Source organism: Prionailurus viverrinus, chromosome D3 (assembly GCF_022837055.1).
Source record: "Prionailurus viverrinus isolate Anna chromosome D3, UM_Priviv_1.0, whole genome shotgun sequence".
NCBI lineage: Eukaryota > Metazoa > Chordata > Mammalia > Carnivora > Felidae > Prionailurus > Prionailurus viverrinus.
In genome coordinates, this window is record NC_062572.1 from 70,468,670 (window position 1) to 70,486,376 (window position 17,707).

The following is a 17,707-nucleotide window of genomic DNA, read 5'->3' on the forward strand; positions in this document are numbered from 1 at the left end:
AACTACTACAGTTGATCCTGATCTCTTAATAATAAATAACCAGTTATTTTTTTTTTAATTTTTCTGATGATTTCTTTTGAAGGAGAGCGAGACAGAGCATGAGCAGGGGAGGAGCAGAGAGAAAGGGAGACACAGAGTCCCAGTTGTAAGTTGCCCTTGGTGGTTGCTAACGCACTGCATTCCCTCACGGGGCACCTGGGTGGCTCCATCGGTTAGGAATCCGACAGCTCAGGTCTTAATCTCACAGTTCCTGAATTCGAGTCCCACATCGAGTGAGCTCGAGCCCTGCTTTGGGTGAACTTGAGCCCTGCTTCAGGTAAAACATGAGCTGGGTGAGCCCACTTCTCTCTCTCGCTCTTTCTCTCGCTGTCTCTCTCTCTCTCTGCCCCTTGTGGGATTCTCTCCCTCTCTCTCTCTGCCCGTCGCTTATGCCCTCTCTCTCTCTCTCTCTCAAAACAAACCAACCAACAAACAAAACCCTGCCTTCCTCCTGCTCTCACCTGCTGGCACCGCACTGGCGTGTTAAACATGACAAGTTACATTGAGGCTGGGGATGGTCAGGTGTGAGAGCATCCCCCTTAAGTCAGAAGTGGATCCACCACACTGCACTACGGTTATAGTAGTTGAACCATTTAAAATAGTAGTTTGGTTTCACATGGAAACCGTTACTAAAACAAACCTTCTTGGAGAATGGAGTTCCAAGAACATTAAATCATCAGAAATTGTTTCAGCAGCTGGTTAAAGCTGAGTGTACATAATATAAGACATCTGGTTGTCTGTGCATTTTCAGTTCATTTAAAAAAGTATAAACACATTAAAACACCGAAATGTTTGATATATTGCAACACTGTCTGCTTGCTCCTCAAGGGTGTTTAAGTGGCTGGTCTATTCATTGCATTCAAGGCTTATTTGCCAGCTAAAGAGATTTATTTATATTTCCATCCATCCTAACTTCACCAAGACATTTCATTAACAAAGGAGAAAAAAAAAAAAAAAAGAATGTACTCACTGAGGATATATCTTAAATTGCTGGTATTCGATAATGACATATGCATAATAGAGATGAAACTTTTAAAAATTAAGTCAAAGGGCACCTGGGTGGCTCAGTCGGTTAAGCGTCCGACTCTTGGTTTCGGCCCACGTCATGATCTGATAGTTCATGAGATTGAGCCCCGCATAGGGCTCTGTGCTGACAGTGAGAAGCCTGCTTAAGATTCTCTCTCTCCCTCTCTCTCTGCCCCTCCCCTGCTCATGCTCGCTTGCTCTCTCTCTCTCTCTCCCTCTCTCAAGATACATTTTAAAAAAAACATTAAAAAAAATTAAGTCAAGAACACACGAAATATCACACGTACTATGACAAGTAGATAGTAGATGATATAGGTGTTCCCCTTCCCACGTTTGACCATATGTAACAGAAACCTGACCACGGTGGCTTAACCAAAATAAGTGTTTATTTTTGTCACTTAAGAAGAAATCCTAAGATAAGCCACCTAGGGCTGGTGTAATAGTTCCATAGTAACATTCATATCCCAGGCTCCTGGGACACTATTCTTCGCAGGTGGCACTCACCATAATGGTTTCAAGACGACCCAAGCACCGCCTCCCCATCCCAGGGAGGAAGAGAAGGGTAACGGACAAGCTGAAGGCCTGCCCCCCTCCCCCCCAAATAATACTGGCCACCTGTTAGAAAAAGGGCAAGAAGGGCCATCAGAAGTGCAAGGAACTGTGTCGCTCACAGAGTTCAACTTCCACAGGACCTTGTCCCCTGTACCCTTCCCCACCCGGTGATTCCTCAGTTGCCTCAGCCCCACCTTCCAAGCTGCACATCATCAGACCAAGTCCCGACAGGGTTTGGTAGCTGTCATTTCTAAACCCAGATTACAATTCTGGATGCCGGACCTGTGCACAACAGAGGCCGGGAGCCCGTTTTCTCACAAACACCTGGTCCTTCCTGTTTGGGCCACAGGCAAGCAGCACACAGGTCCAATGATATCGCCACGTTAACTGAGATTCTGCCCTCATCAATCTCAAAATCTTTGTCTTTATTTAAAAAATAATTCCTGGGGCGCACCTGGGTGGCTCGGTTGGCTAAGTGTCTGACTCTTGATTTGGGCTCAGGTCATGATCTCACGGTTGTGAGATTGAGCCCTGTATAGGGCTCTGCACTGGGCATAGAGCCCGCTTAAGATTCTCCCTGTCTCTCCCTCTGCCCCTCCCCTATTTGAGCGGTCTCTCTCTCTCTCTCTCTCTCTCTCTCTCTCTCTCTCTCTGTAAGTAAATAAATAAATAAATCCTTTAAGTGCGCCTGGCTGGCTTGTTTAGTAGAGCATGCAACTCTTGATCTCAGAGTTGTTAAGTCTGAGCTCCAATGTTGCGTATCGAGATTACTTTAAAATCTTTAGGGGCACCTGGGTGGTTAAGTGTCTGGTTCTTGATTTCAGTTCAGGTCTTGATCTCAGGGTGGTGAGTTCAAGCCCCACACTGGGTTCCATGCTGGGCATGAAGCATACTTCAAAAAATTAAAAAATAAAAAATAAAAATAAAAAAAATTTTTTTAAAAATAATAGTTCTTTTAAAATATGCATTCTTGGGGCACCTGGGTAGCTCATATTGAGCTTTGGACTTCAGCTCAGGTCATGATCTCGCGGTTTGCAAGTTCGAGCCCCGCATCAGGCTCCGTGCTGACAGTGTGGAGCCTCCTTGGGATTCTCTCTCTGTCTCTCTCCTTCCCTCTCTGTCTCAAAAAAAAAAAAAATTAATGAAAAAAACTGCATTCTCAATGGGGTGATATCACCCGCAAGAGAGTGAAAACTGATTCTTCAGGGGTGAAAAAACTTCACAGATATTATAATGGTTTGTGGCCCTCCAAAGGGCCACAGTACACATAGATACATTCAGTCTATCTGGGGTATTCAAATTTCATTTGTGGGGAGAGGCAATATAAAAAATGTCTAAAAAGGCTTTAGAGAGACAATTTTTTTTAAACAAAAGTTGAGAGTAACTGCTCTAAAAGTAACATTTTATAGCATGCAAGAATTGCATTCGGCTGTAGTGACAGAAATCCAGTTACAATAAACAAGTATTTTTCTCACATGAGAAGGGGGTGAAAGTGGCAAGGGGGCACTGGTAGTTGATGACTTTGGTTCAGCAGCTCAATGATGTCAAAGCAGAATTTTCTGTGGGTCTCCTGACTCATGCAAAGATGGCCACACAATTCAAATTACCTGGTCCCACATTCCAGATAGCAGGAAAAAAGAGCTGTCAAGAAAAAGATACATCTCCTAGCTGAGGCAGGTGCCCTTTAAAAAGCTTTATCCAGAAGTTCTTTGGGTTTTTTAAAAAAAATTTTTTTGGGGCGCCTGGGTGGCGCAGTCGGTTAAGCGGCCGGCTTCAGCCAGGTCACGATCTCGCGGTCCGTGAGTTCGAGCCCCGCGTCAGGCTCTGGGCTGATGGCTCGGAGCCTGGAGCCTGTTTCCGATTCTGTGTCTCCCTCTCTCTCTGCCCCTCCCCCGTTCATGCTCTGTCTCTCTCTGTCCCAAAAATAAATAAATGTTGAAAAAAAAATTAAAAAAAAAAAAAAAAAAAAATTTTTTTTAACATTTATTCTTTTTTTTTTTTATTTTTTTAAATTTTTTTTTTCAATGTTTATTTATTTTTGGGACAGAGAGAGACAGAGCATGAACGGGGGAGGGGCAGAGAGAGAGGGAGACACAGAATCAGAAACAGGCTCCAGGCTCTGAGCCATCAGCCCAGAGCCTGACGCGGGGCTCGAACTCCCGGACCGCGAGATCGTGACCTGGCTGAAGTCGGACGCATAACCGACTGTGCCACCCAGGCGCCCCACATTTATTCATTTTTGAGAGTGAGACAGCACGTGAGCGGAGGACAGGTAGAGAGAGAGAGATGGAGACACAGAATCAGAGGCAGGCTCCAGGCTCTGAGCTGTCAGCACAGAGCCCGACGCGGGGCTCAAACCCACGTACCGTGAGATCCTGACCTGAGCCAAAATTGGACGCTCAACCGACTGAGCCATCCAGGTGCCCCTACCCAGAAGTTTTATTGGAAGATGTCCCCTTACATCTCAGGGATCACACCTATCTTCAAAAAAGGCTAGAAATGGAAATCCAACCTCTCCAAAAGAGGTCAGGAAGTAAGGAAGAAGGGGAGGATGCTGGGTGGCTAACTAGCTGCCTCTACCACATACGGATTAGAGTCTCTCTTACATCCTGCTTACAGAGCTCTGTAAGATATCGCTATGGAGATTAATTCTGTGCCTACCATTTGCTCAATATTCCTAAAGATCAGTTTATTTTCCCCTGAACATAAAATTCTTATTTTGATAATGCAGAGTGAGAGTATAAATATTAGGCAAAAGATACAGATGAACTCCATGGATGTACACAGAGACATACATAAAACGCATACATAACAATACTACACCAGAGGGGCACCTGGGTGGCTCGGTCAGTTAAGTGACCAACTTTTGACTCGGCTCAGATCAGATCTCATAGCTGTGAGATCAAGCCCTGATTCAGGCTCCTCACTGGGCGTGAAGCCTGCTTAAGATTCTCTCTCCCTCTTTTTTTTTTTTTAATTTTTTTTTTTTTAACGTTTACTTATTTTTAAGACAGAGAGAGACAGAGCATGAACGGGGGAGGGTCAGAGAGAGAGGGAGACACAGAATCTGAAACAGGCTCCAGGCTCTGAGCCATCAGCCCAGAGCCCGACGCGGGGCTCGAACTCATGGACCGCGAGATCGTGACCTGAGCTGAAGTCGGACGCTTAACCGACTGCGCCACCCAGGCGCCCCCTCTCTCCCTCTTCTTATGCATCCCTGTCCCACTCGCTAGTGTGCACAGGTGTGGTCTCTCAAACTTTAAAAACAAAACCAAAACCACACCAGGACCCACAAACTCTTTGACGTGATCAATTACCATCTTCAATATACAAAAGAAGATAAAACAAATCCCGGCTGAGCCAGAACTTACAAGAGTGGAATATCAGTGATTAACTGCATCAAACAACAGAGCAATTCTTCCAAAAGATCTTCAGAGTCAGAACCTGGTAAGACACATAAATGGTTTTTTAACAAAGCATAAAACACAATCGAGCTTTTAGAAGTTCAGTCTTCATTTCTAATAAGAATAACAACAGTTATGATTACATAAAGTCAGATGCTGTATGTTGACCTCTAATAAAATCCGAACCATGAGCAAGTTAGCACATAGTATGATCTTCATCTAGTATAGGAATTTTGAACATTAGTTATTAAGTATGTAACTTTTACCACATCAAAGTCTCTTATGGTTCTGTAGGGCGGCAGATTTCAAATCTCTTATTTTACACCATGTTGTTTCATATAAAATCTTACACTAAAGTGAAATATATAAAATAGGCCAAAAAATCAAGCTGCTCTAGCTACTTTGTTTGCATCATGAGTAGAATACCTATACTTCTTCCCCCCAGTAAACACGTGACCAAACGCTGGATCTCCTTGATGGGCCCCAGAGCACCTTTCTGAACCCGTGGGGCTCCACAGATCACAGACCGAAACCCACCAAGAGGCCAACCACCCCTTTACAAGAGCCAAAGGTAAAATGGCTTTCCTGAGTCACAGAGGAAGTGGCAATGGTAGGATGCAAAAGAAGCATCCAGAAGAAATGCTCCTCTGTCCCAAACTGCTCTAAGCAACCATCTCATTTCCAAAGTCAATCAAATCAGCAGCTCACGTGACTTCTGGCTGTGGATGCTACCGACACCTACTCCTTCACAGAATTCTTTCTCCCCTCAGGTCCTACGACACCTGATTTCCAATCTACTTCTTTTTCTATTCGTTCTCAGGATCCACTTCCTTAGCATTTCTGTCGACTACTGCGGTGTTACTGGCTTCCTCTCTTCCTGCTCCCTATGTCCTCCTTCATCAACCATCACTTACACATGGGTGATTCCTACACCTGCACTTCTCCTCTTGGCCTCGCCACTGAACTGTTTATCTCTATATCCAATGGCCTACTGGCCATCTCCACCTAGATGCTTCAGTAGTACCCCAACTCCGTGTGTTCAAACCTGACCCCATCTTTCCCAATCCACCTATTCTTTCTACTTTCTTCTGGTGACTGCATCAAGAAGGCAGGGCCAAACCCAGACTATGCTCCCGGAGCTTTCTTAACCAATCTCTAGGTCCACTCTAGGCAGGCACAGCCTACGTCTCTGACGGTTCCTCTTTTCTGCACTCCTCGTCAGGCTTCTGTTACTTCATCACCTCAGCTCAGTTAAACCAGCTCACTAAACTCAAACTCACTCCTGATCTTCTTTCAATTCCCACCTTCAATTTTCCTCCTCTCCAACCCAGACTCCAGCCTGCTGCCAGACAGAGCTAACCCAACTCCTTCCTTTCTCTCTCCTGACTTACTTCCTTTCAACTACTTTAAGCTGAATACGAGGCATCAGAAAAAACTCCACGTGCAAAAGTACCGCATGCCAGACGCTTCAAGACACAGGCCCTGTACCCCTTTCTACCATGACCCCCCCCCCATTATTCACAATTTATATTCCAATAACAACACAACTTGTATTCAGACCAAATCGGCTACCTGCAACACGCCATTTCATGCCTCCTCAACAACATTCCCTCTGCCGAGCCTGCCCTCCGACGATAAAAACCTGACTTTTTTAAGGGCCAATTTTTATCCATCTGAATCCTCCACAGCCTTCCTCTCCTCCATAAAACCCAAGTCTCCTGCCTCACTCTGAGTAAAAATAATCATCTACAAAGCACCTTGCCTCATGCATGGGTCTTTCACTGCATGTGTTGGTTACATTATGCCCTGATTCCTGTCTCTATGTGGGAAGGCTCCTCCTGGACTCTGTACTTCTCGAAGATGAGGACTGACAAAGAGCTTCACACACACACACACACACACCATGTACACTAAAGACATGTCTGCTGAACTAAATTAACCCAGGCGTCTAGGAGAAATCTAGTGGTTATTTCTGAGGCATCAGCGCACTTGGAGCTTCAAAGTTTAGCAATTCTTTTTTCTAGACCACCATATCACCTGGTACTCAGAAATTATGAAGAAATTCCCTCCTGCCTTGCTACAAACACAACTGGAACAGTAACCCTTTGAAAGGTAAATGCAGAACTTGAAGAAAATACTAAATCACACTGACCACAACGATCAGTGCTAAAAAGAACACACAGCAAGAATCAAGTTCAATAACCACCTTAAATCTATTCGAGCAGTGCCAGGCTTAGCTCAACTAGTGAAGAAAGTAAAATTTGGAGATATGTAACACTGGTCTCTGAGGCTGCACCACAAAAAGTACACGTAACTAAAATCCTTCTCATTGCAAAAGCTGTCCAACATAACCCAAGTGAGCCAATAACCCACTCCAAGTTGATTTGCTGGCATACAATCTATACCCAATTCAAGCTTGCTGAAATGTCATTTGCTAGCTCATCCTACAGAACGGAGTGACACAGACCCAAGTAAGGACATTTAAAATCAATCATTGAGGGGCGCCTGGGTGGCGCAGTCGGTTAAGCGTCCGACTTCAGCCAGGTCACGATCTCGCGGCCCGTGAGTTCGAGCCCCACGTCAGGCTCTGGGCTGATGGCTCAGAGCCTGGAGCCTGTTTCTGATTCTGTGTCTCCCTCTCTCTCTGCCCCTCCCCCGTTCATGCTCTGTCTCTCTCTGTCCCAAAAATAAATAAATGTTGAAAAAATAAAAAATAAAATAAAAAATAAAAAAAAATCAATCATTGATTCCCTGAAGAACATTTCAGACCAAATCAGCAGGCCACTCGAACGGTGTCCCGTTCAGCCAAGTAGTCAGCAGTCTGTTAATTACAGAATGTGAGGGAACAAATGCTGAGGACCCACACATGGTTGGATTTTTTCCTTTCAGGGGTATAAACACATCTCATTCTCAACTCTTAACACCCTGAGGAGGACTTTGTATTCTATGTCACGTGCCATCCAAATCCTGACTTCGGCCAAGATTACAGCGTAGGTCAATTAAGGAGTCTATTCACAGCTTTGTCATCAACCTACCAATGAAAATGACAATAAATACATTTCATGCAAGTGAAATGTACCATTTCAAGGCCAAAACTCTAACAGAAGACAAGAATAAGCAATTTCCAGGTGAAATCTCAGACAACTTCCACTTCCTAAAACAAAATATCCCTACAGAATACCATATTCTTATGTCTGGGACTAATCTAGAAGCAGATAATTGTGTATCAAGTGAAGATGGACAAGATCCGACTGCTTACCAGATCTGATGTCCAAGCAGTGTTTCTATCACTCAGCTTTCATTTGAGGCCAAATATCTTCCTTAGTGCCAATAAAAACAAGTAGATATAAACTCACCTGCCAAAAATTATAGTAACACTCATGCATTTCTCACAGGAAAGAGAATCTAGAAAGTCCTTGAAATCTTCAAGTCAGTGGCAAAGTAAATTGAAGTTCTATGAGCGAAGGACTTTGAAGAGATTCAGTGTGTTTACTATATTGTGAAGTTTTATACCCAGAGTTTTTCTCTCTTAAAGAGTTTTAAATTGCCTCTTACAGCTTCAGTCAAATAGGCTCATATTTTCAATGTTAGCTTCTGTGAGATAACATTCATAGCTAATATTTACTGAGTACTCTACCCTTTGAGAGGCACTGTGCCAAGCATTTCATTCCTTATTCCACATTAATCCTGACAATAGCTTTTTCTGTTTTTTAAGATTTTATTTTTATGTAATCTCTACACCCAACATGGGGCTTGAACTCACAACCCTGAGGTCAAGAGTCGTACAGCCCACCAACTGAGCCAGTCAGGCACCCCCCCGCCTGATAATAACTCTTCAGAAGTAGATATGATCATCACCATTGTATTACAGACAAAGAAACCAAGGGTCAGAGAGGTCAGTTTACTTACAGTAAGTGGTAGAGACTAGATTTGAACCCAAATCCAGATGGACTCATAGAAAGAAAACAAAAACAAAAACAAACAGAAACAAAAACATTATGAATGATTTTTAAAGACCTGTTTCTACACAAAGTTGGAAAAAACCTGGTCCAACAACCCATGATTCACTGAAGACCCTAAATACAAACCCCTGGTAAATGAATGAGGGGAAAGATATGAAATACCTTGTGTTAGGTACACATGAAAGTGATATGTTACACATTCATGAACGCATACTAGAAGTCTTTGATTTAAATATCCCATTTAGAAGGGCACCTGGGTGGCTCAGTTGGTTGAGTGACCAACTCATGATCCCAGAGTCGTGGGATCGGGCCCCGCAACAGGCTCCACACTATGGAGCCTCCACACTCCACACTCTCTCTCTCTGCTTCTCTCCCCTGCTTGTGCTCACTCTCTCTAAAAAAAAAAAAAAAGAAGAAGAAAGATAGAAAAAATAGGGAATGCCAACTGGTGCAGCCACTCTGGAAAACAGTATGGAGGTTCCTCAAAAAATTAAAAATATTAGACACAGCAATTGCACTACTAGGTATTTATCCAAAGGATACAAAAATGCTGATTTGAAGGGGGCACATGCACCCCAATGTTTACAGCAGCACTGTCACCAATAGTCAAATTGTGGAAAGAGCCCAAATGTCCATTGACAAATGGGTAAAGAAAACATGATGTGTATATATCTACATACAATGGAATATTACTCAGCAATCAAAAAGAATGAAATCTTGTCATTTGCAACAACATGGATGGAACTAGAGGGTATTATGCTAAGGGAAATAAGTCAGTCAGGGAAAAACAAATATATGATTTCAAGAAACAACACAGATGAACATAGGGGAAGGGAAGGAAAAATAAGACAAAAGCAGAGAGGGAGGCAAACCATAAGAGCCTCTTAAATACAGAGAACAAACTGAAGTTGCTGGTGGGGTGTTGGGTAGGGCGGTGGGCTAAATGGGTGATGGGCATTAAAGAAGGCACTCGCTGGGCTGAGCACTAGGTGTTGTATGTAAGTGATGAATCACTAAATTCTACTCCTGAAACCATTATTATACTCTAACTTGGGTTTAAATAAAGTTAAAAATTAAAAAGAGAAAACTACCTAAGTCAGAAATAACCTCAAACAATGAATAAATAGAAACTGTTATTGTGAGTATTATGCAGAACAAGGCCACTGAAATCCTACTTCTATACCAGGGGTTCCCCGTTTTGAAGCCCTAACCCTGCTTCTCTGGTCGCTATGAGTGACGCCAGGGGAAGGAGCAAAGACCAGATGACAGCCACGGTCCCTTCCAACTCCAGGCGTCTCCACTTGAAACTGAGCTGTTCAGTCCCCATGCAGTACGTGCTAAAACACCACACGCTCCTTAGGGAGGGAACCAGAGGAGAGCAAGATACTGTTAAAATCAAATACCTTCCACCAAAGTAGGAGGGGAAAGGGAGAGGCAGAAAATCATGAAAAAAGCACTCACTCGAGGAAGAGGGAAAGAAACAGCACTAAAGGAAAACAAAGCAGCAGCCAGAGAAAAACCTATGGGTCATTTAAATCAGGTAGCATGGAAATATTAAAACACAGAGAGCTCACTGCTGTTTCCTTTTGCATGTAGAAAGCTGCCAGTTTCTAAATGCTGCTTAAAGCCACACCGTGCCAAACACAAGTATTAAAAATATAATCAAGAACTAACAGAGCCATATGCCACAAACAGGTTCCCAAAGTGCCTCAAAAGCTTAGAGCAAAACTGACTTCCTTAAGGTAGAGGACACATAAGCTGGATTGTATTTACTATAAACTTATATTCAGAAAACCATGGTAAAGTCTGTAATTGGCAGTTTTATTTGTGAAACTAATATTGCAATTATTCTAAATTTTTTTAAAATTTTTTATTTATTTTTGATAGAGAGAGACAGAGCACAAGTGGGGGAGGGGCAGAGAGAGGCGGGGAGACAGAATCTGAAGCCGGCTCCAGGCTCCGAGCTGTCAGCACAGAGCCTGACATGGGGCTTGAACTCACAGACCGCGAGATCATTACCTGGGCTGAAGTCGGACACCCAACCGACTGAGCCACCCAGGGGCTCCTGGAATTATTCTAAAATATTAAAAATCATATTGAAACTTCTAATGAGCAAAATTGAACATGCTTCTATAAAATAATCATAAGTTAAGGGAAAGCAGATGGACTCTTTTCTAAAATGAAAACTGATCTACATTTTAATGTATTACACTATTTGTAAGCCTGTGCCCCACACATTCCAATAAAATCTGCAATCATTCCGGCTGCCTGCTATTACTACAATCAAATGGAAATGTTTCTAATTATACTCAAGGATAATATAGTCTTCCAGGTTTAATAAAAATACGCCTTTTTTATTTCTCAGTTGAGTATAGTATAAACACTGTTGATAACAGAAAAGAGTAGAAAACAGTTTCGTGGTACATTGTAAAAAGTTTAGAAACAGATTTTAGTGAGTAACCACTAACTAAATAGAATATATATGCGACAAGGTATTGTACTGCATAATACGTACTTAGATTCTAGGCCAATTGAAAGTTCTATCCTCTTAAATTCTACTTTTGTTATTTTTTTGCATTCAATTTATACTAAAAAAATAAAAAAATGTACCTACTTCTACCACCCCCGATCCCCCAATCTGTTCTTTCCATCTATGAGCCTGATATATGTATAATATTTTTTAGCTTCCACATATAAGAGAGATCATATGGTATTTGTCTCTGACTTATTTCACATAGCCTAATGCCCTCAAGGCTCATCCACATTGTCGGTAAATGACAGGATTTCGTTTTTTATAGCTGAATAATATCCCATTGTGTATATATACTACATCATCTTTGTCCACTCATCCATCAATGGACACGTAGGTTATTTCCATATCTTGGGTAATGTAAATAATGCTGAAATGAACATGCAGGTACATACATTTTTTTTAATTAGTGTTTTCCTTTTTTTTCAAATACCCAGAAATGGAACTTCTGGGTCATAGGGTAGTTCTGTTTTTAATTTTTTTGAGTAATCTCCATACTGTTTTCCATAGTGGTTACACCAACAGTGTGCTGCATTCCCACCAACAGTACACAAGGGCTCACCTTTTCTCCACATTCTTGCCAACACTGCTATTTCTAGCCTTTTTTGACCAGAGGCATTCCAACAGGTGTGAGGTGATATCTCACCGAGGTTTTGATTTGCATCTCCCAGATAATTAGTGATGTTGAGCATCTTTTCATGTACCTCTTTGCCATCTGTCTTCTTCGGTAAAATGTCTATTCAGATCGTCTGCCCATTTGTAATCAGATTATTTTTCCCTATTGAGTTGTACTATATAATACATAATACATATATGTATATATATAATATATAGTGTGTATATATGTACATATATGTGTATATATATATATATTACATATTTATGATAGCACTATGGTTTATTAAGCTGTGCCTTAGTACAGATGTTGGGGCCCCATGGCACTCCTGAAGTAGAAAGCCCAGAATTTCTGCCAATTGTTCTTGAGCAATGACACCAGGAAACTGACAGCTGTTGTATGCAAGCTTATCATCTATAACGTTCATGCCAGACACAGCACCTTCTTCATCTGGAATTTGATCGTGGACTTCACTTCATCCATTCTGGCCACCATGTTCTCACTGTGGGTCAACAAGGAAGGGAACTTGCCAGCCTTATTAAGTCCTGGGCCCAGTATTCACAGGATCTGCTCGATCAAAGATTATGAAGCCAAAAAGGCATCATACTTCTTCGCCAGCTTCTTGCCTAGTTTTTTATTCCTGTTGAGTTCTTCAGCACATCAATGTCCATGTGGGGAATATCCACAGCCTTGGCCTCATCAAGTGTTGCTGGTCCCCCAAAACACATACAGAGAACTTCAGGCAGGGAGTGGACTTAAGCCCAATGGTGCCCAAGAAGCATTTGTCCTTCTGAGAGCCACAGATATTCAAGGTGATATGCAGCTCCACCATCTCCCAAAACTTCCGGCCCCCACGCTGGTTCCCGTGCAGGACTTCCTGCACCGCCTCGTACAGGGTGTTATGGGAGGCTTTGCAGCTTGTGGTGCCATGCACTGCAATAACCCGAAAAGAGGTCAAAGACTGTTGAATCCTTAGGCTTTTTGGTTGTTGTTGTTGTTAAGTAAGCTTTATGCCCAACTTGGGCTTGAACTCATGACCCTGAGATCAAGAGTCTATGTTCCACCAACTGAGCCAGCCAGGCGCTGAGTCCTTTTATATTTTGGATATTAGCCCCTTATCAGATGTATGACTTGCAAGTAACTTCTCCCATTCAGTAAGTTGCTTTTTCATTTTCTTGATGGTTTCCTTTGCTGGGTAGAAACTGGTTAGTTTGATGTGGTCCCACTTGTTTATTTTCACTTTTGGGGTCAGATTCAAAAAAGTCATCTCTAAGACCTATATCAAGGGGCTTACCACCTATATTTTCTTCTAGGAGTTCTATGGTTTCAGGTCCTACATTCAAGCCTTTAATCCACTTTGAATTAATTTTTGTGTTTAGTATGAGATAGGGGTCCAGTTTCATTCTATTTATTTATTTATTTTATTTATTTAAGTTTACATCAAAGTTAGTTAGCATATAGCGCAACAATATTTTTTTCAGGAATAGATTAATGACCCTTACCTTTAGCCTATCCCCCCTCCTACAACCCCTCCAGCAAACCTCTTGTTTGTTCTCTATATTTAAGAATCTCTTATGTTTTGTCCCCCTCCCTGTTTTTATATTATTTTTGCTTCACTTGTCTTATGTTCATCTGTTTTGTATCCTAAAGTCCTCATATGAGTGAAGTCATATGATATTTGTCTTTCTCTAATTTCACTTAGCCTAATAATACCCTCTAGTTCCATCCACATAGTTGCAAATGGCAAGATTTCATTCTTTTTGATGGCTGAGTAATACTCCATTGTGTGTGTGTGTGTGTGTGTGTGTGTGTGTGTGTGTGTGTGTGTATACACATACCACATCTTTATCCATTCATCCATCGATGGACATATGGGCTCTTTCCATACTTTGGCTATTGTCAATAGCGCTGCTATAAACATTGGGGTGCATGTGTCCCTTCGAAACAGCACATCTGTATCCTTTGGATAAACACCTAGTAGTGCAACTGCTGGGTCGTAGGGTAGTTCTACTTTTAATTTTTTGAGGAACCTCCAGACTGTTTTCCAGAGTGGCTGCACCAGTTTGCATCCCCACCAGCAGTGCAAAAGAGATCCCCCTTTTCCGCATCCTGGCCAACATCTGCTGTTGCCTGAGTTGTTCATGTTAGCCATTCTGGCAGGTGTGAGGTGGTTTCTCATGGTGGTTTTAATTTGTATTACCCGGATGATGAGTGATGTGGAGCATTTTTTCATGTGTCGTTTGGCCATCTGGATGTCTTCTTTGGAGAAGTGTCTATTCATGTCTTTTGCCCATTTCTTCACCGGATTATTTGGTTTTGGGGTGTTGAGTTTGATAAGTTCTTTATAGATTTTGGATGCTAACCCTTTACCTGATATGTCGTTTGCAAATATCTTCTCCCATTCCTTTGGCTGCCTCTTAGTTTTGCTGATTATTTCCTTTGTGTGCAGAAGCTTTTCATTTTGATGAGGTCCCAATAATTCATTTTTGGTTTTGTTTCCCTTTCTTCCAGAGAAGTGTTGAATAAGAAGTTGTTGCAGCTGAGGTCAAAGAGGTTTCTGCCTGCATTCTCCTCGAGGATTTTGATGGCTTCCTGTCTTAGGTCTTTCATCCATTTTGAGTTTGCTTTTGTGTATGGTGTAAGAAAGTGGTCCAGGTTCATTTTTCTGCATGTCGCTGTCCAGTTTTCCCAGCACCACTTGCTGAAGAGACTGTCTTTATTTATTCCACTGGATACTCTGTCTTGCTTTGTCAAGTATTAGTTGGCCATACGTTTGTGGGTCCATTTCTGGGTTCTCTATTCTGTCCCATTGATCTGAGTGTCTGCTTTTGTGCCATTTCCATACTGTCTTGATGATTACAGCTTTGTTTGTCATACAGCTTGAAGTCCGGGATTGTGATGCCTCCAGCATCAGTTTTCTTTGTCAAGATTACTTTGGCTCTTCTTTTCTGGCTCCATACAAATTTTAGGATTGTTTGTTCTAGCTCTGTGAAGAATGCTGGTGGTGTTTTCATAGGGATTGCCAGTTTCATTCTTTTGCACGTGTCTGTCCAACTTTCCCATCACTATTTACTGAAGAGACTGTCCTTTCTCTATTGTATATTTCTGGCACCTTTGTCACGAATTAAGTGACCACATATGCGTGGGTTTATTTTTGGGCTCTCTATTCTGTTCCATTGATCTGTATCTGCTTTAATGCCAATACCACACTGTTTCGATCACTACAGCTTTGTGATATAGTTTGAAATCAGAAAGCAACCTATTAGTAAAGTTTAATGATTCTATTCCACTGATAACAGAAAAGAAAGAGAGAAAAAAGAAATATCACAAAACAGTATTACCTAATGTAAGGCCAAGAACAATCCAGGAGGTCCTAGAAGCACTTTTATTTTTCTGCAAAGACAGACTACAAATCTTATATGCTGAATATTTCAAAATAATAAATCCATGCTTTCTTGAGTTCTTTTTCCAGCAACTGTTTTACTTGCTTTTTACATTACTCAACTAATGAAATTAAACTGTTAAGTTTTATACTAAGACAAAAATAAACCAGACAGAAACAACTCCCCTACCCACTACACAATTTCAGGTTTACCTCGTGAGCGACAGCCTGCTCCAGGCCCTAGAGGGTAGCTCAAGCAAAGAGAAGAGAACAGTGAAATCCTGCTGCCATGGGAGCCAAAGCACCTCAGCCACCTGAAAACATTCAAAACTAGTTTCGAAGGAGGGAGATTTACCTTTACTGCATTTAGTTAAATGAATTCATCATGGATTCTGAAGGTACTTCCAAAGAGTCTCAAAAAGGTTTTCAGCCAGAGGAGAATGAAAAGGAGAGTAGTTACATTAGAGAGGTATGATTATGGATTATTTTTTTAATTTCCACAAATATTCTATCCTTGATCGTCTTTTCCTTGCTTTGGTCTCTCACAAGCTGGAAGTTTTTTTCAACTGCTCAGGACCCTTGGTTCCCCATTTGCTTGCCAGGAGGAAGCCAATGTTCATGGAACTTCTGCGTGCACAGGCACAGCCTGCCTCTAGGGGGAGCTTCCAGGGCTGTTCCATTGAGGGACACCCAAACAACAGCATCTCCACGTCTTTTCCCTGTTTTGGGTTCATTTTCTCCAGAAGAGTATGTATCAACCTTCGAGATAATGGGTACAACCCCAGTGCCCACATTCCTGGAAGCCAAGTCAAGATGCCTCACTTCTCCATTTGTAGCATTTGCTCTTAGCCCTGTTCTCAGTAGACCACCCCCCACTGGGCCAGGGAGCCCCCGTATCTTGGTTCAGCCTCTTGGAGAAGAGATTCTAGTGGTTTTTTTTTTTTTTTCTTTTTAAATAGGCTTCCTGCCCAGCACAGAGGCCAATGCGAGGCTTGAACTTATTATGACCCTGAGATCAAGACCTGAACTAAGAGTTGGACACTTAACCGACTGAGCTCCCCAGGTGGCCCAAAGGAGGGGGGTGGTCTTGGGTGGTCTCCTGACTGCGCAGAGCTGGGGAGAGGAGCTGGGCGACCCACTGTTTCTTTCCATCACTCCTCCTGGGTGTCTGCCTTCGGAGACAGTTCCAATTCCTCAGCCTTTCCAGGGTTCTACGGCAAGAACTGGCTGTTTCCTGGAGTTCTCCAACCCTGAAGGCATGTAGGCTTCTTCGGCTTTCACCGATCAGTTGAGTTCACCATTACTCCATTTTCCAACTTGCGAACCGTTAACACTGTGTTCCCCCTGCCTCCTCTTTAATAAGAAAATCATGACTTTCTAACAGTGCTTTTACTGATGTTTTATTGGGGCTTCAGAAGAACGCAAAGATAAACATGTAGTTTCAATCCACTATGCTTGAGGGCAGTATGATTTTTTTAGAATAAATTTATATTGAACTAGTTTATGCCAAGGAAACGTGGTTAAGTGAGCCTTTGCATGGACCCGACGAGCTCCAGTGTCTTTTCTACCTACTCTCTGCACAGCCATAACTGACCACCACGCTCCACATTCTGCTGTCCCCAGCTCTTGGCACATGACCCATGTCCTTCATCCCCTCAACGCCCACCCACACCACCACCTGCTCACAGGCACACATGGTATGCTCCTTCAAAGCACCCCGCTCTGTGCTCTCGATCCTAGCGTCCCCCACTTCCCTGGGCTTTCGTTTCAGCTCATTCCCCCTCTTTTTTTTTTCTTCTCTCTTCAGTCTCTCAATCTTCAAAGCTTCTTCCCTCATTTATTTTTTTTTATTTTTTTAATGTTTATGTATTTTTGAGAGAGAGACAGAGAGAGAGAGAAAGAGACAGAGCATGAGTGGGAGAGGGGCAGAGAGAGAGGAAGACATAGAATTCGAAACAGGTTCCAGGCTCTAAGCTGTCAGTGCAGAGTCTGACGCGGGACTCGAACTCATGGACTGTGAGATCATGACTTGAGCCAAAGTCGGACATTTAACTGACTGAGCCACCCAGGCACCCCACTTCGTCCCCCATTTTAAAAAAATGTAAAAATGTTTGTAAATAAACTATAATTGCCTTCCACTGGGGGCAATATTAGTGGAGTAGTTACTCCAAAGAGGCCTCCTATATAAAACAAGTA

At 42.5% G+C, this 17,707-nt stretch overlaps 1 protein-coding gene across 3 annotated transcripts in view; it reads right to left on the reverse strand.

The window, feature by feature from the left end:
* DYM (dymeclin) overlaps nucleotides 1-17,707 on the reverse strand; it is a 356,068-nt gene that overhangs the window by 264,235 nt on the left and 74,126 nt on the right. For all 3 annotated transcript variants that reach the window (XM_047827558.1, XM_047827560.1, XM_047827559.1), the window contains exon 6: nucleotides 4,989-5,061. In XM_047827558.1, the coding sequence (XP_047683514.1) occupies nucleotides 4,989-5,061 (73 nt within the window). The remainder of the gene's footprint in view (nucleotides 1-4,988; nucleotides 5,062-17,707) is intronic.